This window comes from Rhinolophus sinicus, linkage group LG17, assembly GCF_036562045.2.
Source record: "Rhinolophus sinicus isolate RSC01 linkage group LG17, ASM3656204v1, whole genome shotgun sequence".
Taxonomy (NCBI): Eukaryota; Metazoa; Chordata; class Mammalia; order Chiroptera; family Rhinolophidae; genus Rhinolophus; species Rhinolophus sinicus.
In genome coordinates, this window is record NC_133766.1 from 21,586,544 (window position 1) to 21,604,826 (window position 18,283).

General features: G+C 48.8%; 1 protein-coding gene across 2 annotated transcripts; it reads left to right on the top strand.

The window, feature by feature from the left end:
* The first annotated feature begins 420 nt into the window (after positions 1 to 420).
* On the top strand, positions 421 to 18,041 carry PIGR (polymeric immunoglobulin receptor). Of its 2 annotated transcripts, none has more exons than XM_074322032.1 (11): positions 421 to 561; positions 7,512 to 7,606; positions 8,309 to 8,653; positions 10,023 to 10,676; positions 11,909 to 12,241; positions 12,806 to 13,129; positions 14,022 to 14,253; positions 14,661 to 14,782; positions 15,382 to 15,513; positions 15,634 to 15,692; positions 16,732 to 18,041. In XM_074322032.1, exons 2-11 carry the CDS (start codon positions 7,564 to 7,566, stop codon positions 16,825 to 16,827), a joined length of 2,340 nt encoding a protein of 779 aa, XP_074178133.1. In that variant the 5' UTR covers positions 421 to 561; positions 7,512 to 7,563; the 3' UTR covers positions 16,828 to 18,041. The 2 variants fall into 2 exon arrangements, with proteins under 2 accessions (XP_074178133.1, XP_074178134.1); XM_074322033.1 differs by having other exon boundaries at positions 546 to 821.
* Positions 18,042 to 18,283: the final 242 nt, after the last annotated feature.

The window sequence follows — 18,283 nt, forward strand, 5'->3', positions numbered from 1 at the left end:
GATGTGAGGCCAAGCGCTGAGAAACGTCCCTGCCACCTGTGCCCCAACAAACGCATGTCAACTTCATACCATGCTCTCAGCCAGGTGTTTTACATCTGATATCTGGTTATATCCTCAACCTATAGGTTTGGTGCTACTATCCCCATTTTCCAGATGAAAAGAAATATGAAGGTAACTTGCCTAGGGTCTCGCAGGTAGAAAGCAGCAGAACAGACTCTTTGTGCTCGGATACCCTGTCTCGAATCCTACAGTTGCAATGATGGAGGAGTTCCATGTAACAGTCTTCCCAAGGTCAAGGGGAAGCAAATGGAGGCAGCCAGGAAAGCTGAAGGGAAAGGAAAACAAGGGATTTGTGAGTCACGTGCCCCTGGCTGGCCGCCATGCCTATGGGAGAGTGTCCCTTTAAGAACCCAGGTGTGGGTCAAGCCCTGCACATAGTTTCAGTTTTGGCAGCAGCGTCCAGTGTCCTGTTGGCAGTTTCTAGGAAGGCAGTGGTTGTGGAGTGGCCAGCAGGCTATCCCTCCGAAACTGAGTGGACGGGAGAGAAGGAAGTGGCTAAAAGTAAGTGTGGCTGCTCTGGGATCCCCGAAAGGGATGCCATCTGGGAAGGGCCTGGGATGGTGGCTCAGGCAATCCCCCACATTTCACAACTGCCAGCCTCCTAGAGTGGGGTGAGGAGAATGAGGGCTGCAGCCTGTGTGACTGAGTGTGGTTCAGGAGTAGAGGTGCGCATCCAGAGAGATGAGTCAGGGCAGCCGTGTGTAGAAGCCCCCACCGCTTTTTTGCAAAATTTCCGCAGGTGGGAAGAAGGAACGTCTGTGGTGAGTATGTGTCGTTATTCTGTAAGTTTGGTCTCTGAAGGCCCTCCTAACGCCTCCATAGGTTAATGGTGTCGCTTCAGACAAGTCATCTAATGGCTCCCTGGGCCTCAGTATCTTAACCTGTAAAATGCGGATAAAAATTACACTTAGCACTTAGGGTTAATGTGAGGTTCTAATGAGAAAATATGTGTGAAATTGCTTTGAAAACTCTAGAACAAAATAATGGTTGTTTGGTGTTTTATGATGTAGTCAATTACTCAAGGACTTACTCAGCATCAGACAGACCTGGATAAGATAATGCATATAAAGCGCCTGGCACGTAGCACCCTTCTAGTCTTTGAAGCTTTCCTCCTCCAGCTTTCTGGCAAGGGCTTTCGAGGGCTTGAGGATGATCTGAGATCCATTCTACTGTCAACCCAGCTGTGCTTCAGCAGATTCTTACCACATCGAGGCATAATGAGTGTCACCGTATCATCCTGCTCTTGCTAAGGTGGGAAAAGTGAGGCCCTCCCAGGGTACGTGAGCAAGGCAGGCAGAGCCCCTCCTGGGCACAGGCTCACCCCAGAGTCCTAAAGCTCCTCCTGGCTCCGCAGCCAGGAGGCCTCAGACATAGGCCTCCCCACCTCTCCTCTTGCCCATCCTAACAGTATCCCCAAGCCAGCCATGGGACCCTTCGGCACAAGCGCAGCAGCTCAGCTGTGCAAGCTCCATCCCCCATCACACCCAGGCCTGGGGCCTCCCAAGCTGCTGGCACTGTTTTGGATACAGACTTCACCATTGCTCTCTCCTTCACTAGGGGAATTACAGGTTCTTTAACATCTGAAGAGGGGCTATGGCGATTCCTGGGTTAGGGTGGAAGGCAGCTATCTGCTCTGCTCAGAGCCAGCTCAGGAACTCTTCATCCATCCTTCTCCCTGGCCTGGATTTGGTGATGTAGAAGAAAGAGCAATCAACCAGGAGTCAGGAAAGCGTCTAGCTCTGTGATCATTGCCTGTCCCTTAGCACCGTTAGATCTCTGTGGCATTACTTTATAAACAGTGTGATAGCAGCAGCTTCTGCGTAGTAAATCTACTTACCCTGGGCTTTCACAACTTCACATCATTACCATCTGAAACAAACCTGGGAGATAGGCAGAGAAGGTATCATGATCCCATTTTACAGTTGAGGAAACAAAGACTCCCTGAGTTAACGAGAGTGGGTAAGTTCCAACTTACAAATGACATTTTGGTACAGCCATTTTGATTTGGTCATGGGGCCATTTTGACATCACCTAGAAAACAAAATACCTATTTTTTTAAGTAATATTATCCATGCATGTACTCAGCAGAGACCACCTCCTCCCCCATCTCTATCTTGCCCTCTCTCTGGGTGCAGGGTTCCAAATTCTCAGGCATTGACAAAGCGTGATCAGAATAGAAAGAAGCTTTGGACGCAATGTGTCTAGTTACAGGAAACAAATATAACATGCCCTACACATGGTAGGTGCTAAATAAAAAGCAGCTATTATTATTTTTCAGGAAGAAATGTCTCTGTTGGCACATAACTCTGGGTTCAGGTGTTTCTTCATATGAACTACATTTCCTGTGAAAGGCAGAGAACAGAGAACTGAACTAACTTCTCTAAGATTGGATTTCCACCTCCACAACTGTTTCCCCTCAGCTTTAAGACCCTTTGCAATATAGCATAGGAACAAAGAGTTTATACTCTTGATCCAGAATACCTGAATTTGAATCCCATCACAGTCACTTACCAGCTGTGTAACCTTAGGCAAATTTCTTACTTTTCTATGCCTCAGTCATCTCATCTGTGAAATGATTTTGCCCATTTAACTCTATCCCTAAAGCACTTGGAAATTACTCGGTATGTGACAGCTATAATTACTGTCCCCCATTTCTGACCTAGTCCATAGCACATGTCTCCTCTTTCCGGCCATGTTGATCCAATCTGAGCATCTCATCCCATCTTCCAAGGACTCCCAGTAAATAGACTTCTATTCTCCTCTCACTCTAAGATGAGAAAAAGAGAAAATTGTATTGATTCTAGAGAGTAGATGGGACAGAAACTAACATCTTTTAAATTCTGACACCATATTGTAATATACATATTTTCATTTAATCCTTACAGCGATTCTTTATACTAGATGCAATTATCTCCAGTTTGCAGATGAGGACTTGAGGCTCAAAGAGTTTAAACAGACTGCCCCCACATCACATAGCCCCCAGGTGAGAGAGCTGAGGCCAAGCTGGTGAGTCCATGCTCTGTGCGACTCTCCCACTGCATAGCAACCGTGAAAGTCAGTGCACGGACCTTCAGCCTCCTGTGCTTGAGTAATTGCACCCTTTTACCATTGAAGAGCACTTTATACTATTTAACGTGCCTCAGTCTACGTTACCCGTTATCCCCTTCCATATTCCCCCATCCCATAGTAGCCCTCCAACCTAGAAGAGTCAGGGAGTATGATGCCCATTTTACAGATGAGGGAGTTGAGCCTAAGTGGTACAGTTCTTCTTCTGTAGCCTGTGATAGAGCAGGACTCTGGACTCCGGGTTTTCCTCCATCTTCTAGGCTCCTCTTCCTGCTACTGTCCCTTGAGTCCCCAGAACCAAAAAAGCATTTGGCAAAGTGAGAGACATCAGTCCTGCTTTTGTCTTTCTCAGAGATGTGAACGGTGTAACTATTCCCAATCTGATCGGTCTTTGCCGATGAGCTGGTCCTTGCCAGGCAGTCTCAAGCAAGGCCCTCTGGGGATTGATCTAGTTGGCCCCTGCCTTCCAGGAGTCTACCATCATAGAGTGGATGAGGCAAATGTCTACACATCAAGTAGAATGGGGTGGAGTCACTAAAGGGAGTTCTAAGCCTTTGTTAAAAGGCCATCTGGAAATCCACAACGTTATTCCCAGAGCATCATGGAACTGGTATTTCAAATGCTTAATTTCTGCTTAAGTCTTCACTTTGATAAGGATGGGACTAGAAACTCTTGAATTTTTCTAGCTTATACATTCTTCAGACCACTTGGCTATTCTCTCTCCATTCACCTGCCCTCTGGAGTTCCGATTCCCCTGCCCCCACATTGCCTTTACTTGGAGATTCTCCCACACTCGGGGCTTACATAAGCTACATTAATTCTCCTAAGCGTTGCCTGTTATTGCTAGTGTGAGGATGTTCGAAATCACACAGACTGCATCCTTCCCTGGTGGTGCTGCAGTTTCCAGGCTCACTGCGCTCGGCCCCTGCACCCATGGGAGATGAGAGCGTAGTCCTAAAAGGACTCAGGCAGTGAGTGAGTAGGGGAAGCAGGGAAAAGGGCCGTTCAGTCCAGGCCAAGGAAAGCCTCCTCGCCAGCCAGGTCAGCCTCTCCCCACTTCTCTGAACTTCAAGCTTCCTGCTCCTCTAGGTTCACACTCATAGGAAGTTCTCAGAAACTGCAACTTGGCTTCAAGTCCCCAGAGCACACGCTCTCTGTTCCTTCTGAAGCCGCTGGGACTGTGAGCCCTTGCTGACCCTCTCCTGTGCACCACACTGATAAAGAGCCCAGAGTGCTGAAGGCCATGTGGCTCACCAGCAGCCGCGCCAGGACCTGGTCTGGATCTCCCTCCCTCTATCAAATGAAGAAAACTAAGATTAGATGAACAAAGATTTGGACCCCAAGCTATGGTAGCTGAAGATCAGTCACTCTAACTGAAAGAGAGCTAGTTAGATTAATTGTACAAGGAGACAAACTCTGTTCTCCAGCATGCCCTACACCCGTGCCCCAATCCACAGTTGCGTAGACATATGTTATGAATACACCAGGGGCAGTAAGTTGCTAAAATGAGAAGGGTCTAGAACATTCCAGCCTCAGCAGTGAAAAAACAACTCCTATTTTAAGAACTAAGAAGGTGCCTTCCTACAAGATATACTCGCCTATTAATATTCCAAAAGAACCTGCCCCATGCTCATCCAGGGAATGATAGTAGGGTCGTGATCCAATTCTCTATGAGTCTTGGGACCAAGAATCTCTGACCCCTTAGATTTCCCATTTGCAACGTGAAGATAATAATATCTACCTCTTGGGTTATTGTGATGATGGATGAAGTCATATAAGAAAAGAAGTTAGCAAAGCATCTGGTGTCCAATAAGTGTTACGCTCTTTCCTTCCTTCCTTAAGCAAATCCTTTAAGCCCAGTGTCAGCCACCATGGAACCAGGACCTCCATAAGACCTGAATCTCCCAGGTTGGAGAGAAAGTCTGGTTTTGAGAGGAAAGGGTCTCTAATAATTCTCAAGGCCCAGGTTTTTCTTAGGTGTTAGCAGAGAAACTGTGCTTCTAGTTTGGCTTTGGGCAAAGATTTTCTGCTCCTGAGAGTATGGGTGCCCTTGCCTTCCATCATCTCCCCTGGGACTGGATTGTGTTTCCTCACCAAGGTCACCGTCTGCCAGATTTGCTCTTCTAGCTCTGCACACCTGATGCTTTCATCCCTGGACTGAGGCTGTGCAAAGACTAACGGATACGTGTGTGTATCCCCCCACCAACATGGACATCCACAGCCAGCCAAGCATGTCACACATGAGAGGAAGCCTCGGCTGGAGGTCGGGACCCCCATGGGAAGACCTGACATCTGACTCTGTCACCCAGAGCAAGTCACTTTTTCCAGAGAAGGGCTGCATTCACCAGCTGAATCCATGGGAAGACCCACCCCTGTCTCCCAGAAATATTAGGAAGGTTGCTTATGTAAAAGTGAGAATAGGAACCAGAATTGAGGAGTGCCACTGCCGGTTTGGGCTTTTCAAACAGCAGGTGGCAGTTTGTCCTCCCAAGGCCAGAGCAAATGGCAGGTGGTAGAATCCCTGGGACCCTGCAACCATCACATCCTCCGTATTTTAGAGGAGACAGACGTCCCAGCTTTCTGACAACGTGCTCCTGCCTGGGAGCCTCCCCCATGGTGACTCTGAGTGCCCACTCAGGTGATCTCCCAGCCAGTGTCCCCTGAGCCCATCCAGGTTGGGGCTGACGCTGGTGTCTAGCTAAGGCCCCACTTCAGAAGTTAATCATTGGCCTGGAGTGAAAGGTCCAGGGCAATTAACCAGAATCAAGAGAACCTCAAGCTGCTACCTGATACCCATATCTGTCCCCACCGCCCCTAACCTACTCCCCTTCCTCTTACAAAGAACTGGAGAAACAATACCTTTATCTCCACAAGGAAATAAAAAGGTTCCTTGCTGGGAAATTCCCCTACGGAAAAGAAAGAACCAAGATAAACAGCTCTATTGCCTTTGGCTCAAGCTAGTGAAGGGAGTCGCTGGGAGGGAAACAGGGGCCAAACAGTCAGGGGTGCCTAGGAGATCAGTCCCAGACTCCCTGCTACTTTGAGCTTCCTTATCTTTATGGGGGCTCGTTACTGCCCAGTGCATATTAACATGGTTCTCTCCTTTAACACTCTTGTCAAGTTCATTCCTAAGTTTAAAGCCTATCAAAGTCCGTGGGAATGTGGGGACTCCTGTCTTGTCCCCTAGGCTGCGGATGGGATGCTGAAGGCAGCTGTCAGGCTGGACCCTGGGACCCTCAACCCTCCCCAGCCCTGGGCTGGGTCTATAGATGTGACAAGGTCCACATGTGTTGCACCATCTGAGTGGCTTTGTCTTGAATTCTCCATCTTCGTCTGCCCAGCCTCAAGGCAGGATAACAGAGGCCAGAACATCTACACTTTTAACCCTGACCCCATAACCAAGTCTCTGGGAAATTGTGGGCATATCACTCAGCATCTCAAGATCTTGATTTTTTTTACCCATAAAATGGTTAATATTATATCCGTTCTGTCTTACTTAAAGGGAAGTTATAAAGCTCCAGTGAAGCAGTGTAGATGACAATGCTTTGGTCAGCAATGGGGGCTCTAAAATAACAGGGATAAGCAGCTGCTGTACTTGAGGTGTAATGCAGCACAGTGGGAGAGGTTAAGAGCTTGGATTTTGGAGTCAGACACAGCTGGGTTCAAACCTTGCCTACCTCCCCCACTCCCTCCCTGTCCCCCCACCTACTTGATCCCTGTGTGACCTTGAGAGAAAGCACTTAACCTTTAAGCTTTCATTTCTTCCTATGTAAAATGTGGATAAGAATACCCATCTCATACGGGGTGATTTCAAGTTTAAATAAGATAACACACGTGTATCATTTCACACAATGTCTGGAACAATTGGTAAGAGAACAATTGATGGTGGTTATGACCATCATTGTTACATTTGCAACTTTAATCCTTACTAGGCTTCCTCTATGGGTCTTGGTTTATTCATATGAACATACTATAAAACGCGCCAGCCCCCCTCCACCTCCCAAGGATGTAAGGAGAGCAGCTGAGACAGAGAGATGGGGCCACGTGTACCATCCACAGAGCTGTTCCAGATGTCTTACAGCTCCTGCTCAGGACCGTGCCTCCCAGGCAGGATACAGAAGAAATGGCACTTGTGTCCCTATCCCAAAAGAACTTGCAGATAAGTTGAGAGGATAAAAATCTACTTTATAACTTTTGAGGAACAAAAAGCACTGTCAGGTGATGGGTCTTTGAGCTCTAATGGGAAAGTAGGAGGCATTCATTCTTTCAACAGGATTTATGTCTGTTACTGGACATACAAAACTAAACAGGTATAACAGGAATTCTAAGGTCAACTAGTCTTGGAAGACACAGGAGCTTCATCCCCTCATGCTATTGTTTTTCAGCGACCAAGCAAGAGATTGGCCTGGCAGCACCGCCCGGCAGGAGCCGTCAGCCATGATGCTGCCCTTCCTTGCCTGCCTGCTGGCTGTCTTCCCAGGTGAGTCTGCTGGGTCGCAGTCCACTCCCTGAAGGATCCAATTCCTTGGGGATACTGAGATCAGGCCCATCTCCAAAGATGCCCCTTTCAAAAGTTGTATTGCCTTGAGAAGGAGTCACACATACGACGTGGAAAGGCCATGACTGAAAATGGGTTGGGGATCAGAAACAAGACTGGCAATTCCTCATTTCAAGGTCATGGATCTGCTCTTCACTGGGAATTATAAAAACAACAACAACAACAACAACAAAAAAAACACCTTGAACCAAGCATCTCTATGAGTTGTTATGGGATTTGGGGGAAATGACATCCTTTCTGGCTCTCAATATTTTTATCTGGAAAACAAAAAACTAACCCACAATGTGTTTTTAGAAATATAAGGAAATAACAGACAGCAAGTGCAAAAGTGTGACACCCTACAAAGTGCTTTTTTTTTAAATAAACAAGGGATATCATTAAATATGTTTATATTCCATTGTCCTTAAAGGTTGTCATTGATTAATTACAATTAGAATTTAATAAAGATTAATCAATCCTTTTACCCAATAGCAGCATTTTTATCTAGCTGTAGTACATGTATAATCCACAGAAGGCACCACGTGTAAGGCGGAAATTTCATCTCCTCCAGGTAGGCTGTCAGGGTCCTTTTAGCAGGATCCTCTACTTCCCTGGCCTCAGAAAGCCTATCTTCTGTCTCCACAGTGGTCTCCATGAAGAGTCCCATCTTCGGTCCCCAGGAGGTGAGCAGAGGAGAAGGCGGCTCAGCGTCCATCAAGTGCTACTACCCCGCCTCCTCCGTCAACCGCCATTCCCGGAAGTACTGGTGCAGGCAGGGCGCCAGGGGGCGCTGCACGACGCTCATCTCCTCGGAGCGCTATGTCTCCAAGGACTATGAAGGCAGAGCCAACCTCACCGACTTCCCAGAGAGCCACTTGTTTGTGGTGGACATTGGCCATCTCACCCAGAATGACTCTGGGCGCTACAAGTGTGGTCTGGGCATTAACACCCAAGGCCTGTCCTTTGATGTGAGCCTGGACGTCAGCCCCGGTGAGGATCCAGCCTCCTTGGGCTTCTGGGGGCAAGTGAGAGGGTATCACTTCAGGTGCAGCAGGAGGGCTTGAGGAAGAATTTCCCGAGAGGGAAGGGTGTCCTGGCGTGAGGTGGGGAAGGCTGTGGGTCCTTCTCTATCCGGACGCAAGAGCTTTTCATAATACAACATGGGAATGAGACAGGTAACACCTACTTGGGGCGGGAGCCTTTCTAGGTCTTCAGGGCCTATAACGTTTTAGGCTTTCACTGAGGCTCTAGCTTGGAAGAGCATCAGAAGGACAACTTCTCTCGTTGTGATTGTTGCAGGTGGGGCAAGAGATCTATGAGCTGAGGGAGGTAGAACAGGCAGGGAGAGATTTAGAGGTATCCTTAAATTCCTGCCATTAGTGCATCTTTTAGACCAAGACCGCAGGTTACCAGAAGGCTTCTTTTAACAGACTTTTTTATTTTTTTAAACCTGGGCTCCATTCGTCCACCAAAACTCTCAGCATAAACTATATGATCAGTTCTTGCCCAAAGACCAGGGACCTGAAGCGATGGGCCACTGAACAAGCCTGTTCTAATTGAGAAAAGAAAAAAAAAAGGAAACAAGTTTCAACGACAAGCGCATTTTAGATAATCAAGGGAAATTAAAAGAGAAAGAGGTCTTAAGGGAGGAAATTTGGAGGGATTCCCAAAGCTTTGTTTTGCTCCTTTGCGATATTCTTAGTTCATTCAATAAAGAGTTCATTCATGTGGTCATGGAAATTCATAAACTTGAAGAATCTTAAGAGCCGAGGGGAGCTTAGAGTTGACCCATGTAGGATGTCCAGAAGAACACTGGACACACGGGGTATGCAGCTTCTGATCAAATGGCAGAAATTAATTACTTCACTAGGAAGCACATTCTATCTTTAGACTGTTCTAAATTTTAGAAACTCTCTCACAATACACTGAAATCCACCACTTTGTACTTACATTCATTCTGTCCATTTCAACACATATTAATTTGGGCACCTCCTGTACGGGCATCATGCTAGGCACCGCAGGAGTGTCAAACATGAGTGAAGCACGTCTTTGCTCTGGGGGGACTTTCACTCTGTGGGGAATATAATTAACTAGACAGGAGACTAGATGGGTAAGTGATACAGATGTAAGTATCAAGAGAGCATAGAGGAGGGAGAGAGATTTCTGCCAGCTTGGGGAGGGCTTCACGGAGGAAACAGAAATAAACCTGGGTCTTGAAAGACATATTCTGACAGTGTCCCTCTGGGGAGGAGGACACTCCAAGTGATAGGCACACCCAGACCTTCACTGGGAACACTGAGCAGTCTTATGTGGCAGAAAAAGTGAAATCCTAACTTACCCCCCACCCCTCATCTTGCAGGTCTTGGTTTCCTAAATGGCACTCAAGTCCACACAGCAGACCCGGGCAGAACAATGACCATCAACTGTCCTTTCAGTGCTGAGAATGCTGCGGAGAGGAAGTCCGTGTGCAAGAAGATGGGCCCGGCCTGTGTCCTAGTCACCGACTCCAATGGGTACCAGCACCCCGACTACACAAGCAGAGTTCGCATCATTATTCATGGTACCACCCAACTGGCGTTCAGCTTCATCATCGAGCAACTCAAGCTCAGCGATGCTGGGAAGTATGTCTGCCAGGCTGGGGACGATTCCAGTGCTGATAAAACCAATTTTGACCTCCGAGTGCGAAAGCCCGAGCCTGAGCTTGTTTATGGAGACCTGAGGGGCTCGGTGACCTTTGACTGTACCCTGGGCCCCGAGGTGGCAAATCTGCCCAAATTTCTGTGCCGAGTGGGCAATGACAAAGGCTGCCGAGTGGTCGTCAACACGCTGGGGAAGAGGGCACAGGACTTTGAAGGAAGGGTCCTGCTTACCTCCAAGGACAATCGCTTCTTCAGTGTGCATATTACCGGCCTGAGGAAAGAGGACGCAGGGCATTACCTGTGCGGAGCCCACTCTGATGGCGAACCTCAGGAAGGCCAGCCCATCCAGGCTTGGCAACTCTTTGTCAATGAAGGTGAGACTTGAAAGGGGGCGAGGGGAGAGGTGGCGGGGTCTGACAGGTGAGAGCATAGCTCGCTCCCTGTGAGTCTATTCAGTATTCATCAGTCAGTTAACAATATCTGCTCACGGACAAGCCCTGAACCAGATGCTGTGTGGACAGCTGTACAGGACAGCCAGAAAACACAGCCTCTGCCTCATGTTACCTCCTAATTCTTCTTCTCTGCCATCCAAGGCCTTTTGATGGCTGTTCCTGAAAAGAAATGAGGATAGTACAGCTCCTGATGGAGGCAAGACAGTAGATTGTTGTCTGGGTTTCCGAGCGCCACAGTGAGGACTTAACATGGAATCCCAGTGCCACGCAGGGCTTGCAGGGGCCATCTGTCCCTTCTCCCTGACCCGTAAGCAGGATGGCGCCTCATGCCTCACACTCAGGTGGGAGAAAGGGTGGCTTATCTTGGTCCCAAAGCTTTCCTGGGAAGACAATGCCCATGCCTCTAAATTTTCCTCTCGTAGGGTTATTTGTTATGCAGCATGATCTGGCCCACTTAGCTAGACTTTGGCAAGCCACCCACGTGGTGAAATACTTACATCCCTGCTGCTTCTCACCCAGAGCGCTCTGCAGAGTTACCCTACAGAGTCAATGTCACTGCCCGTGTGACTTCTAAGGGGCTCACACTCCCCAGCCATCATTTCTCTGTCAAGCTTGGGGTCCTTACCACGTGCCTCAGCACCTTCGGTCGCCCAGGGTTCTCACTGAACCTCAGCATGAGCTTGGAGAAGGACCGTCCTTCTCTTTGAGTCTGTCCCCAGGGTCCTCAACAATTAGACTTATCTCTGCTGTACTGTTTATATTTTAAATCACACCTTTCTCAATTTTCTTAATTTGGAGAAAATTCATCTGCCTGTGTTTATGAGACAAGCTAATAAACACAAAAACTGATATTAAGGAAGAGTCTGTAAGAAGCCCAAAGAGAAGGGCTGATAGTCTCTCCTTAAACTCCTTCCAGTCTCTGCTCTGAATCGGTTGGGAAGAGAACGAGACGCCCTGACAAGTGGTGAAGATCACTGGGGTCTGGTTGTGTGGCTCCAGCTACAGGCTCTGTGACATAGGAAAGTCTTTCTCATTTTCTGAGGGAGTGAGGTGATTAGTCTAAACCTCACTCCTCACGCTGGCTGAGACCACGGGGACGAGTCTGCTCAGACCATGTTGCCATCCTTTCCCCCCATCTCTGTCTCTGCTTCTAGAGACGACGATGCCCCGGATGCCCTCTGTGGTAAAGGGTGTGGTAGGCGGCTCTGTGGCCGTGCTCTGCCCCTACAACCCGAAGGACAGAGACAGCCTGAAGTACTGGTGTCACTGGGAAGAAGCTCTGGTGTCACAGCTGGTGAGCAGCGAGGGGCTGGTTCAGGAGCAATACAAACAGTATAAGGGCAGGCTCGTACTGTACGAAGAGCCAGGCAACGGCACCTACACGGTCATACTCAACCAGCTGACCCCCCAGGATGCTGGCTTCTACTGGTGTCAGACCAGTGGTGATAGTCGCTGGTGGTCCACAGTGGAGCTCAAGATTGTCGAAGGTAAGAGCTGAACTGGGGCGAGAGGGAAGGGAGGCAGCCCCAGGACTCCTGCAGTCAGCTGCAGCCTCACCCCCAGACACTCTTCCTCCTCCTTCGCCCACCTTCATGCTGATGGGACAGACCTCAGGACAGAGCCCACCAGTGGAGAGGTCATGTTTTCATAACAAGTACCCTTCCCTGCACAGACCCCACACTCTTCAGACTACCGCACAAGGCACTTTCTATCATCAAGAACATTGGCCTCTTTCAAAGTCTATAGGGTGTCCGCTGAAGTAGAACACAGCCCTTCATGTTGGGTATAGAAAAGAAGGGCCAGGAAAGCAAACTGAAGCCAGTGTGCAAGGTTCTGTGTCTGTGATAGGCTGATCGAGTCACAGCGGTCATCCACAGTAATTATTATACAGATGCATAATAGCATTTCTATGTATTCAGTATAATGTTATTCACAGTGCTGTCCAAAGGGAAAATGGGCTGTGGGCAGAAGTCCCCACCACCATCACTTCCCGGCAGCAGCATCACCAGTGCCAACTTTTGTGCCTATTTCTCTCCCCCTCCTTGTTCCAGGAGAACCAAACCTCAAGGTATCCAAGAATGTCACTGCCTGGCTGGGAGAGACGCTCCAGCTCCCCTGCCACTTTCCGTGCAAATTCGCCTCCTATGAGAAATACTGGTGCAAGTGGGGCAACAAAAGTTGCAAGGCCCTGCCCAGCCAAAACGAGGCCCCCAGGCAGGGCTCCGTGAGCTGCGACGAGAAGAACCAGCTCATCAACCTGACCCTGAACCCAGTCACCAAAGAGGATGAGGGCTGGTACTGGTGCGGGGTGAAGGACGGCCTCCGATTTGGAGAGACTATGGCTGTCCACGTGGCGGTCAAGGAGCGGGTCAAGGGTGAGTCTCCAAGGGCGAGGCCTGCATGCCCCCAGGGACCTCAGAGAAAAGGCCCTGTCTAATAGCTCTCCATCGGGTTGGGGGTAGGGAACCAGGTTTGGCTCAAAAATGCTGGGGGCAAAGGAGATTTAGCCCCATAGTATCATTTAGCCCTGCAAAAACAGCATCTCAAATAAACACACAACCTAAGAAAAAAAAGAGTTGGTTTGCCATTTAACCTCAGCTTCAAGACAAGTCCCATAGTTGCCCCTTCAGACCATTTTAAGCCTTCCCTGTATGTAGAGATCTTTATATAGAAATTTCAAAGTCACTATCATATGCAGTACACTCGGCCAAAGCCTGCTCTCTCAAAAGAGGGCCAGATACCTTCAAATACAAGGTCTGATAAAGAAAGTTAAGACAACCTCTTCTAGCAAGCTTACATTTTAAACATCTTTTAAAAATGTCACATGAGATGTTTTATCCCTAATGAGGGTATTTTTAGTCCCTCTGGAAATTCTGTTTTGTCTGGGTCAGGTGGGTCTGGTTCATGAAGGGACCGACAGCCAAGTTACCACCAGAGGGCAGCACTATTGCACCCAGATCTATAGTCAGGAGGACTTCCGCAGAGTTTCAAAGCTGTGAAAAATCTTCCTGTCCCTAAATGATGGGTCAGCCCTTACACACAGTTGGATCTGTGATATAGAGCCTTGTAGATGGACATTAATTTGACTTTAATGGGACAGAGATCATTTGTGACAAACTAGAGGAGACCATCACTCCTCCATTTCTAATGTCATCCTGGACCCTGCACTAACAGCTTTGAAATCTCACTGACTCCTCAGACTCCCTTACCTCAAGGAGTGAAAACATAGAGAAAGAGCCATAACTCAGCCCCCTCTGCTCTCTCCAGGCTCCAAAGATGTCAGCCAAGTGAATGCTGCACCTGGCAAGGAGGTGATAGAGCCACGCTCCAAAGATGTCAGCCAAGTGAATGCTGCTCCTGGCAAGGAGGTGATAGATCCACATGTCAGGGAGATTGAGAACAAAGTCATTCAGGATTCCAGCCTTTTTGCGGAGGACAGAGCAGTGATGAATCCTGCAGATTCAGCTGGTGGAAGCAGACCATCTGAAGACCCTGGCAGGTGAGGAAAAATCCACGGCTTCCCACTCGGACAACATCCCAGAGGCCAAGTACCTGAGGCTGGGCCACCAGGTCTCAGCAGGAGAGCCTGTCGGCCTCCTGATAATGCAGACAGCCCTCAGTGCCTCTGCTTCTGCTCAGGAGGGGCCGGTGGTGCTCTCTGCCTTTCTCCCATGGCTGGGGTGGTGTTTGCCATCCAATTCAATTTCCTAGGCCTGGGATGCAGAGCAGGCCCATCCTTGCCTTTGCCATGTCTGGGAAAGCTTCTTAGAAGAGTAGAGCCAGAGGGCTGTACCAGGAGGAGGGAGTGGATTAGCCTGGAAGGAAGAAGTAGCCAGAGCCAACCTGCCAGCCCATCGTGGGATCCCCAGGTTTCTCATTCAGTGACTAACTCAGTCTTTCTTCCAGCTCTTCAGGTCAAGGAGGGAGCTCCAAAGTGCTAATCTCCACCCTGGTGCCCCTGGCCCTGGTGCTGGCACTAGGGGCTCTGGCCGTGGGAGTGGTTAGAGCCCGGCACAGGAGGAACGTTGGTGAGCCCCCAGATGTTCCCTGCCTCCCACCTCCAACCCGTTGGGGGGGGGGGTGCTGCCATGGTCCCTGCTCTTTCATAGGCTCAAGAAAGTGTTCTGGGAAAGCCAGGTGGGGAAAGATAAACCCATAGGTACCCAAAATTTACCTTAAGTGCTGCTGTCAAAATGCTGTCTCTGGAGGGCCATCCATGATTGCTCAGGGTCTAAGTTCAGAGGCAGGGCTGCCAGGAAGAGGAGAGCAGGGTGCTGGGGGACTGCACTTGCAGCCTAGTTTGTGAACTAATTGGCTGTGTGACTCTGGGTCCCCATTTCATGCCTCGGTTTCCTCATGGCCCAAGTAAGTCTCAAAGAGCTGATGTGAGAAGCCAGAGTAATAAAGAGAGATCTTGGATTCTTGAGTCTTGATTATCTGTGAGAAGGGACTGGGGAGAAAACTCAGAGCATTTCCAATCTGCTTTGGGTCATAGTCAGAGGTGAGCAACCAGAGACCTCCCCCTCCTTCAGCTGTCTTGTGGGGCTCCCTCTGAGTATAACAGCATGTTCTGTTCTCATATGTCCCCAATCCCATCCCTGCACCAACTCCTCTTTCCCCTGGACAGACCGGGTTTCAATTAGAAGCTACAGGACAGACATTAGCATGTCGGACTTTGAGAACTCCAGGGACTTTGGAGCCAATGACAACATGGGAGCCTCTTCGGTCACTCAGGAGACATCTCTCGGAGGAAAAGATGGTAAGTCCCTCACTCAAGGGGATGCCTGACCCCTGGGAGAGCAAGAATTAGAACTGACTCTGTGTCTGGGGTGGGAATACGAGGCCAGTGAAGGTTAACCCACACCCTCTCTTCACACAGAGTTTATGGCCACCATGGAGAACACCGTGGAGATGGAAGAGCCCAAGAAGGCAAAGAGGGTAAGGATGAGGAAGGTGAAGGAAGTCTCACTTGCATTACAAGGAAATATAGCATGAGGGATTGCAGTTAGACAACAGGAAAAACTACCTCAAAGTCAGGGCTGATATCAGAACAGGGAAGGTAGTGTAAACAATGTTCAGGAGAAATGTTTGAGGGCAAGACGTATCTTCCTGGTTGTGGTATTGATGTGGTTGGGGCAGAGGTAGGAGGTGGGCTGTGTTTATGGGCTGTAAACATGCAGGAGGGAGAGAGACTGGGAGAGGAGGAAGGCAAGTAAGATTCGGCCAAAGGATGGGAAGGTCAAATATCAAATGCTGGTGATTAAGTGGGTGCTCCTCCTCCTGGGCTGTGAGGCCCATGAACTTCAAGTCACCCACCCTACCTTGAGCACTTGCTCAGGACCAGGCTTTTGCCAGGGCCTGGAAGACATTTGCTGGTGGTGGACAACTTGATAGTCACTAGAAGTTCCTCTCCACCCAACCAAGTGCTACACTACTTAAAATCCTGCCGGGGTGATTCCTGCCTTTGGGTCACATATTACCCTCTCCTGTGCCTCCCTAATCCCAAGGAGGTAACATCTGTTATCATATCTACCCTCCCTCCCTCACAGAAGCAGAGACCCCTGCATTTGGAACAATTAGATAGCCTTCTCCTCTAGCCTTGGGTTGTGTCTCTGGGCTTCTGGAGAAAGAAAAGCATAAACCACTGTGGTTGATGCTGGCCTAGAACCCCCTTGCCCTCATGAAATGTGTGGGCAGAGCTTCCGGGGACAGGCCCAAGCAACAGAGGTGGTTCCACTCCATGTGTTGGAAGGAGGTAGTGAGACAGAGGGAGATATTTTTAGAAGTTGTTACTTTCTGTTTCTTAAAATTAGTCCCTTTTGGTGAGCATGGGGCTGTAATAAGAATAGCAGGTCAACACAGGCATGGATGCTTGGGCCAGGATCAAGAATTGGATATTTAATGTGTCTTCTCCCTCTGACCCCCACCTGCTGAGCCAATGCTCTGAACACTGACTCCTCTCCTGTTGTTCCCTCAGTCCTCCAAGGAGGAAGCTGACATGGCCTACTCTGCCTACCTGCTCCAGGCCAACAACATGGCGGCCAACGTCCAGGACGGCCCCAGTGAAGCTTAGGCTGAGCGCCAGCTGCCTCCTCCTACCACCCTTGACAATCACCTTCAGAATCACGTTGATCTTCAGGGCCCTCAGCTTCGGGGGCTCCACTGCCCGCACTCACAATCCACCTAGGCTTTTCCTACTCGTCCTCAGAGAGTCTGCTGGTCCCCCCTCAATGGCATCGAAGCCTGGCCTCATTGTTCCTGTTGAGGGTGACGTGATGTGAGGAGTTCCCACCTGCAGTTTATTTCTAATGAGAAAACCTAAGGTGTGGCAGGAGAATTGAGATCTTAGAGGGGCTTTGCCAAAAGAAGAAAGAACCAGTGGGTGGGGAGATAGTTTTAGAAAGCGGGGCCATTCAGGGCTTCTCTGAACTCTTATTATGGGATTTCAGTAGGATTCTCCTCCCCACTCCACCTTCTGTCTCATTGCCTCCCTCCTTTCCATCCTCTCTTCTTTTTCCTTCATTGAAAATGCATATTTGAATCTTCACCAGAATCCAGGTGCTCTAGGAGACATGGGGACAGAGGCCGCACACCCAGCCTGCAGCCTTTCTGTAAACATCACTGAGTCCTTGGAACACATAGCCTCTTGGTGTATTTATATTTGCTACAACTTGAAACAGAGATGTACTCACCTCTGCCCATATTGGGAGAAATCATAAAATGCCTGGAACTCTGAGGCCTTAGGGATCATGTAACTAACATACATGGGCATACACATCACGAATCATAAGCACACATTCTTACCATTCTACAGGTGTGAGAAAATTGATGTCCTGAGAGGTGTGGAGATTTGCTCAAGGACACCAAGTGACATACACCAGTGTCAAAACTAGATTTGGTGTCTCCTGTCCTTTTGTCCAGGGATCTATAAGAGCCCCTGCTCTCTTGGTGGAGGCAGAGTTCTAGAATAAGGAGGAGGGAAAAATGTAAATGGAGACTGGTCTTTCACAGGGCCCACCTCAGGGAATACAACCCTTTCCCTTTCTGTCACTCACATGGACCTAAGAGAATAAAATAATGGTCAAACACTCATAGCCCCTCTATCTGAAGAGTTCTGAATAGAAGGAAAGAAAAGAAGGTATTTGATGGTACCAAGAAGGAGCTGATCTCCAGAGAGCTAAGGTTTAAGGTCTTTTTCCCTCTGAGTTCTGTACCTCAACAAGCTGGCGCTTGCTAACAAATCAATAATGTAACGTAATAATAATTAAAGACCATGATTGTCACCAAGGAGGCTCAGACTGCATTTGTCCTCCATACCTTCTGTTTCCCAGAGAACCGTTTCAGAGCAGTTTGTTTTGGATCCACTGTCAGGTACCCCAGGACATTTGTCTGTACCACAGTTTCCTCCATCTCCAACACTGAGCTGAGGGGGGACTGGGAGACTGCCTCCAAGTGGGACCAAGATTATCTTCAATAAAAGAATCGTTTGGGGTCTACACCAATGATCAAACCCCCAAAGCTTGTGTAAA

What these genes read in the sequence shown, in the direction of transcription:
- PIGR (XM_074322032.1), top strand. Translation starts at nt 7,564, where the DNA reads ATGATGCTGCCCTTCCTTGCCTGCCTGCTGGCTGTCTTCCCAG. An exon ending in GAGCCTGGACGTCAGCCCCG is followed by an intron (nt 8,654 to 10,022) that starts GTGAGGATCCAG and finishes CTCATCTTGCAG; the next exon opens with GTCTTGGTTTCCTAAATGGC. An exon ending in AGCCCAAGAAGGCAAAGAGG is followed by an intron (nt 15,693 to 16,731) that starts GTAAGGATGAGG and finishes TTGTTCCCTCAG; the next exon opens with TCCTCCAAGGAGGAAGCTGA.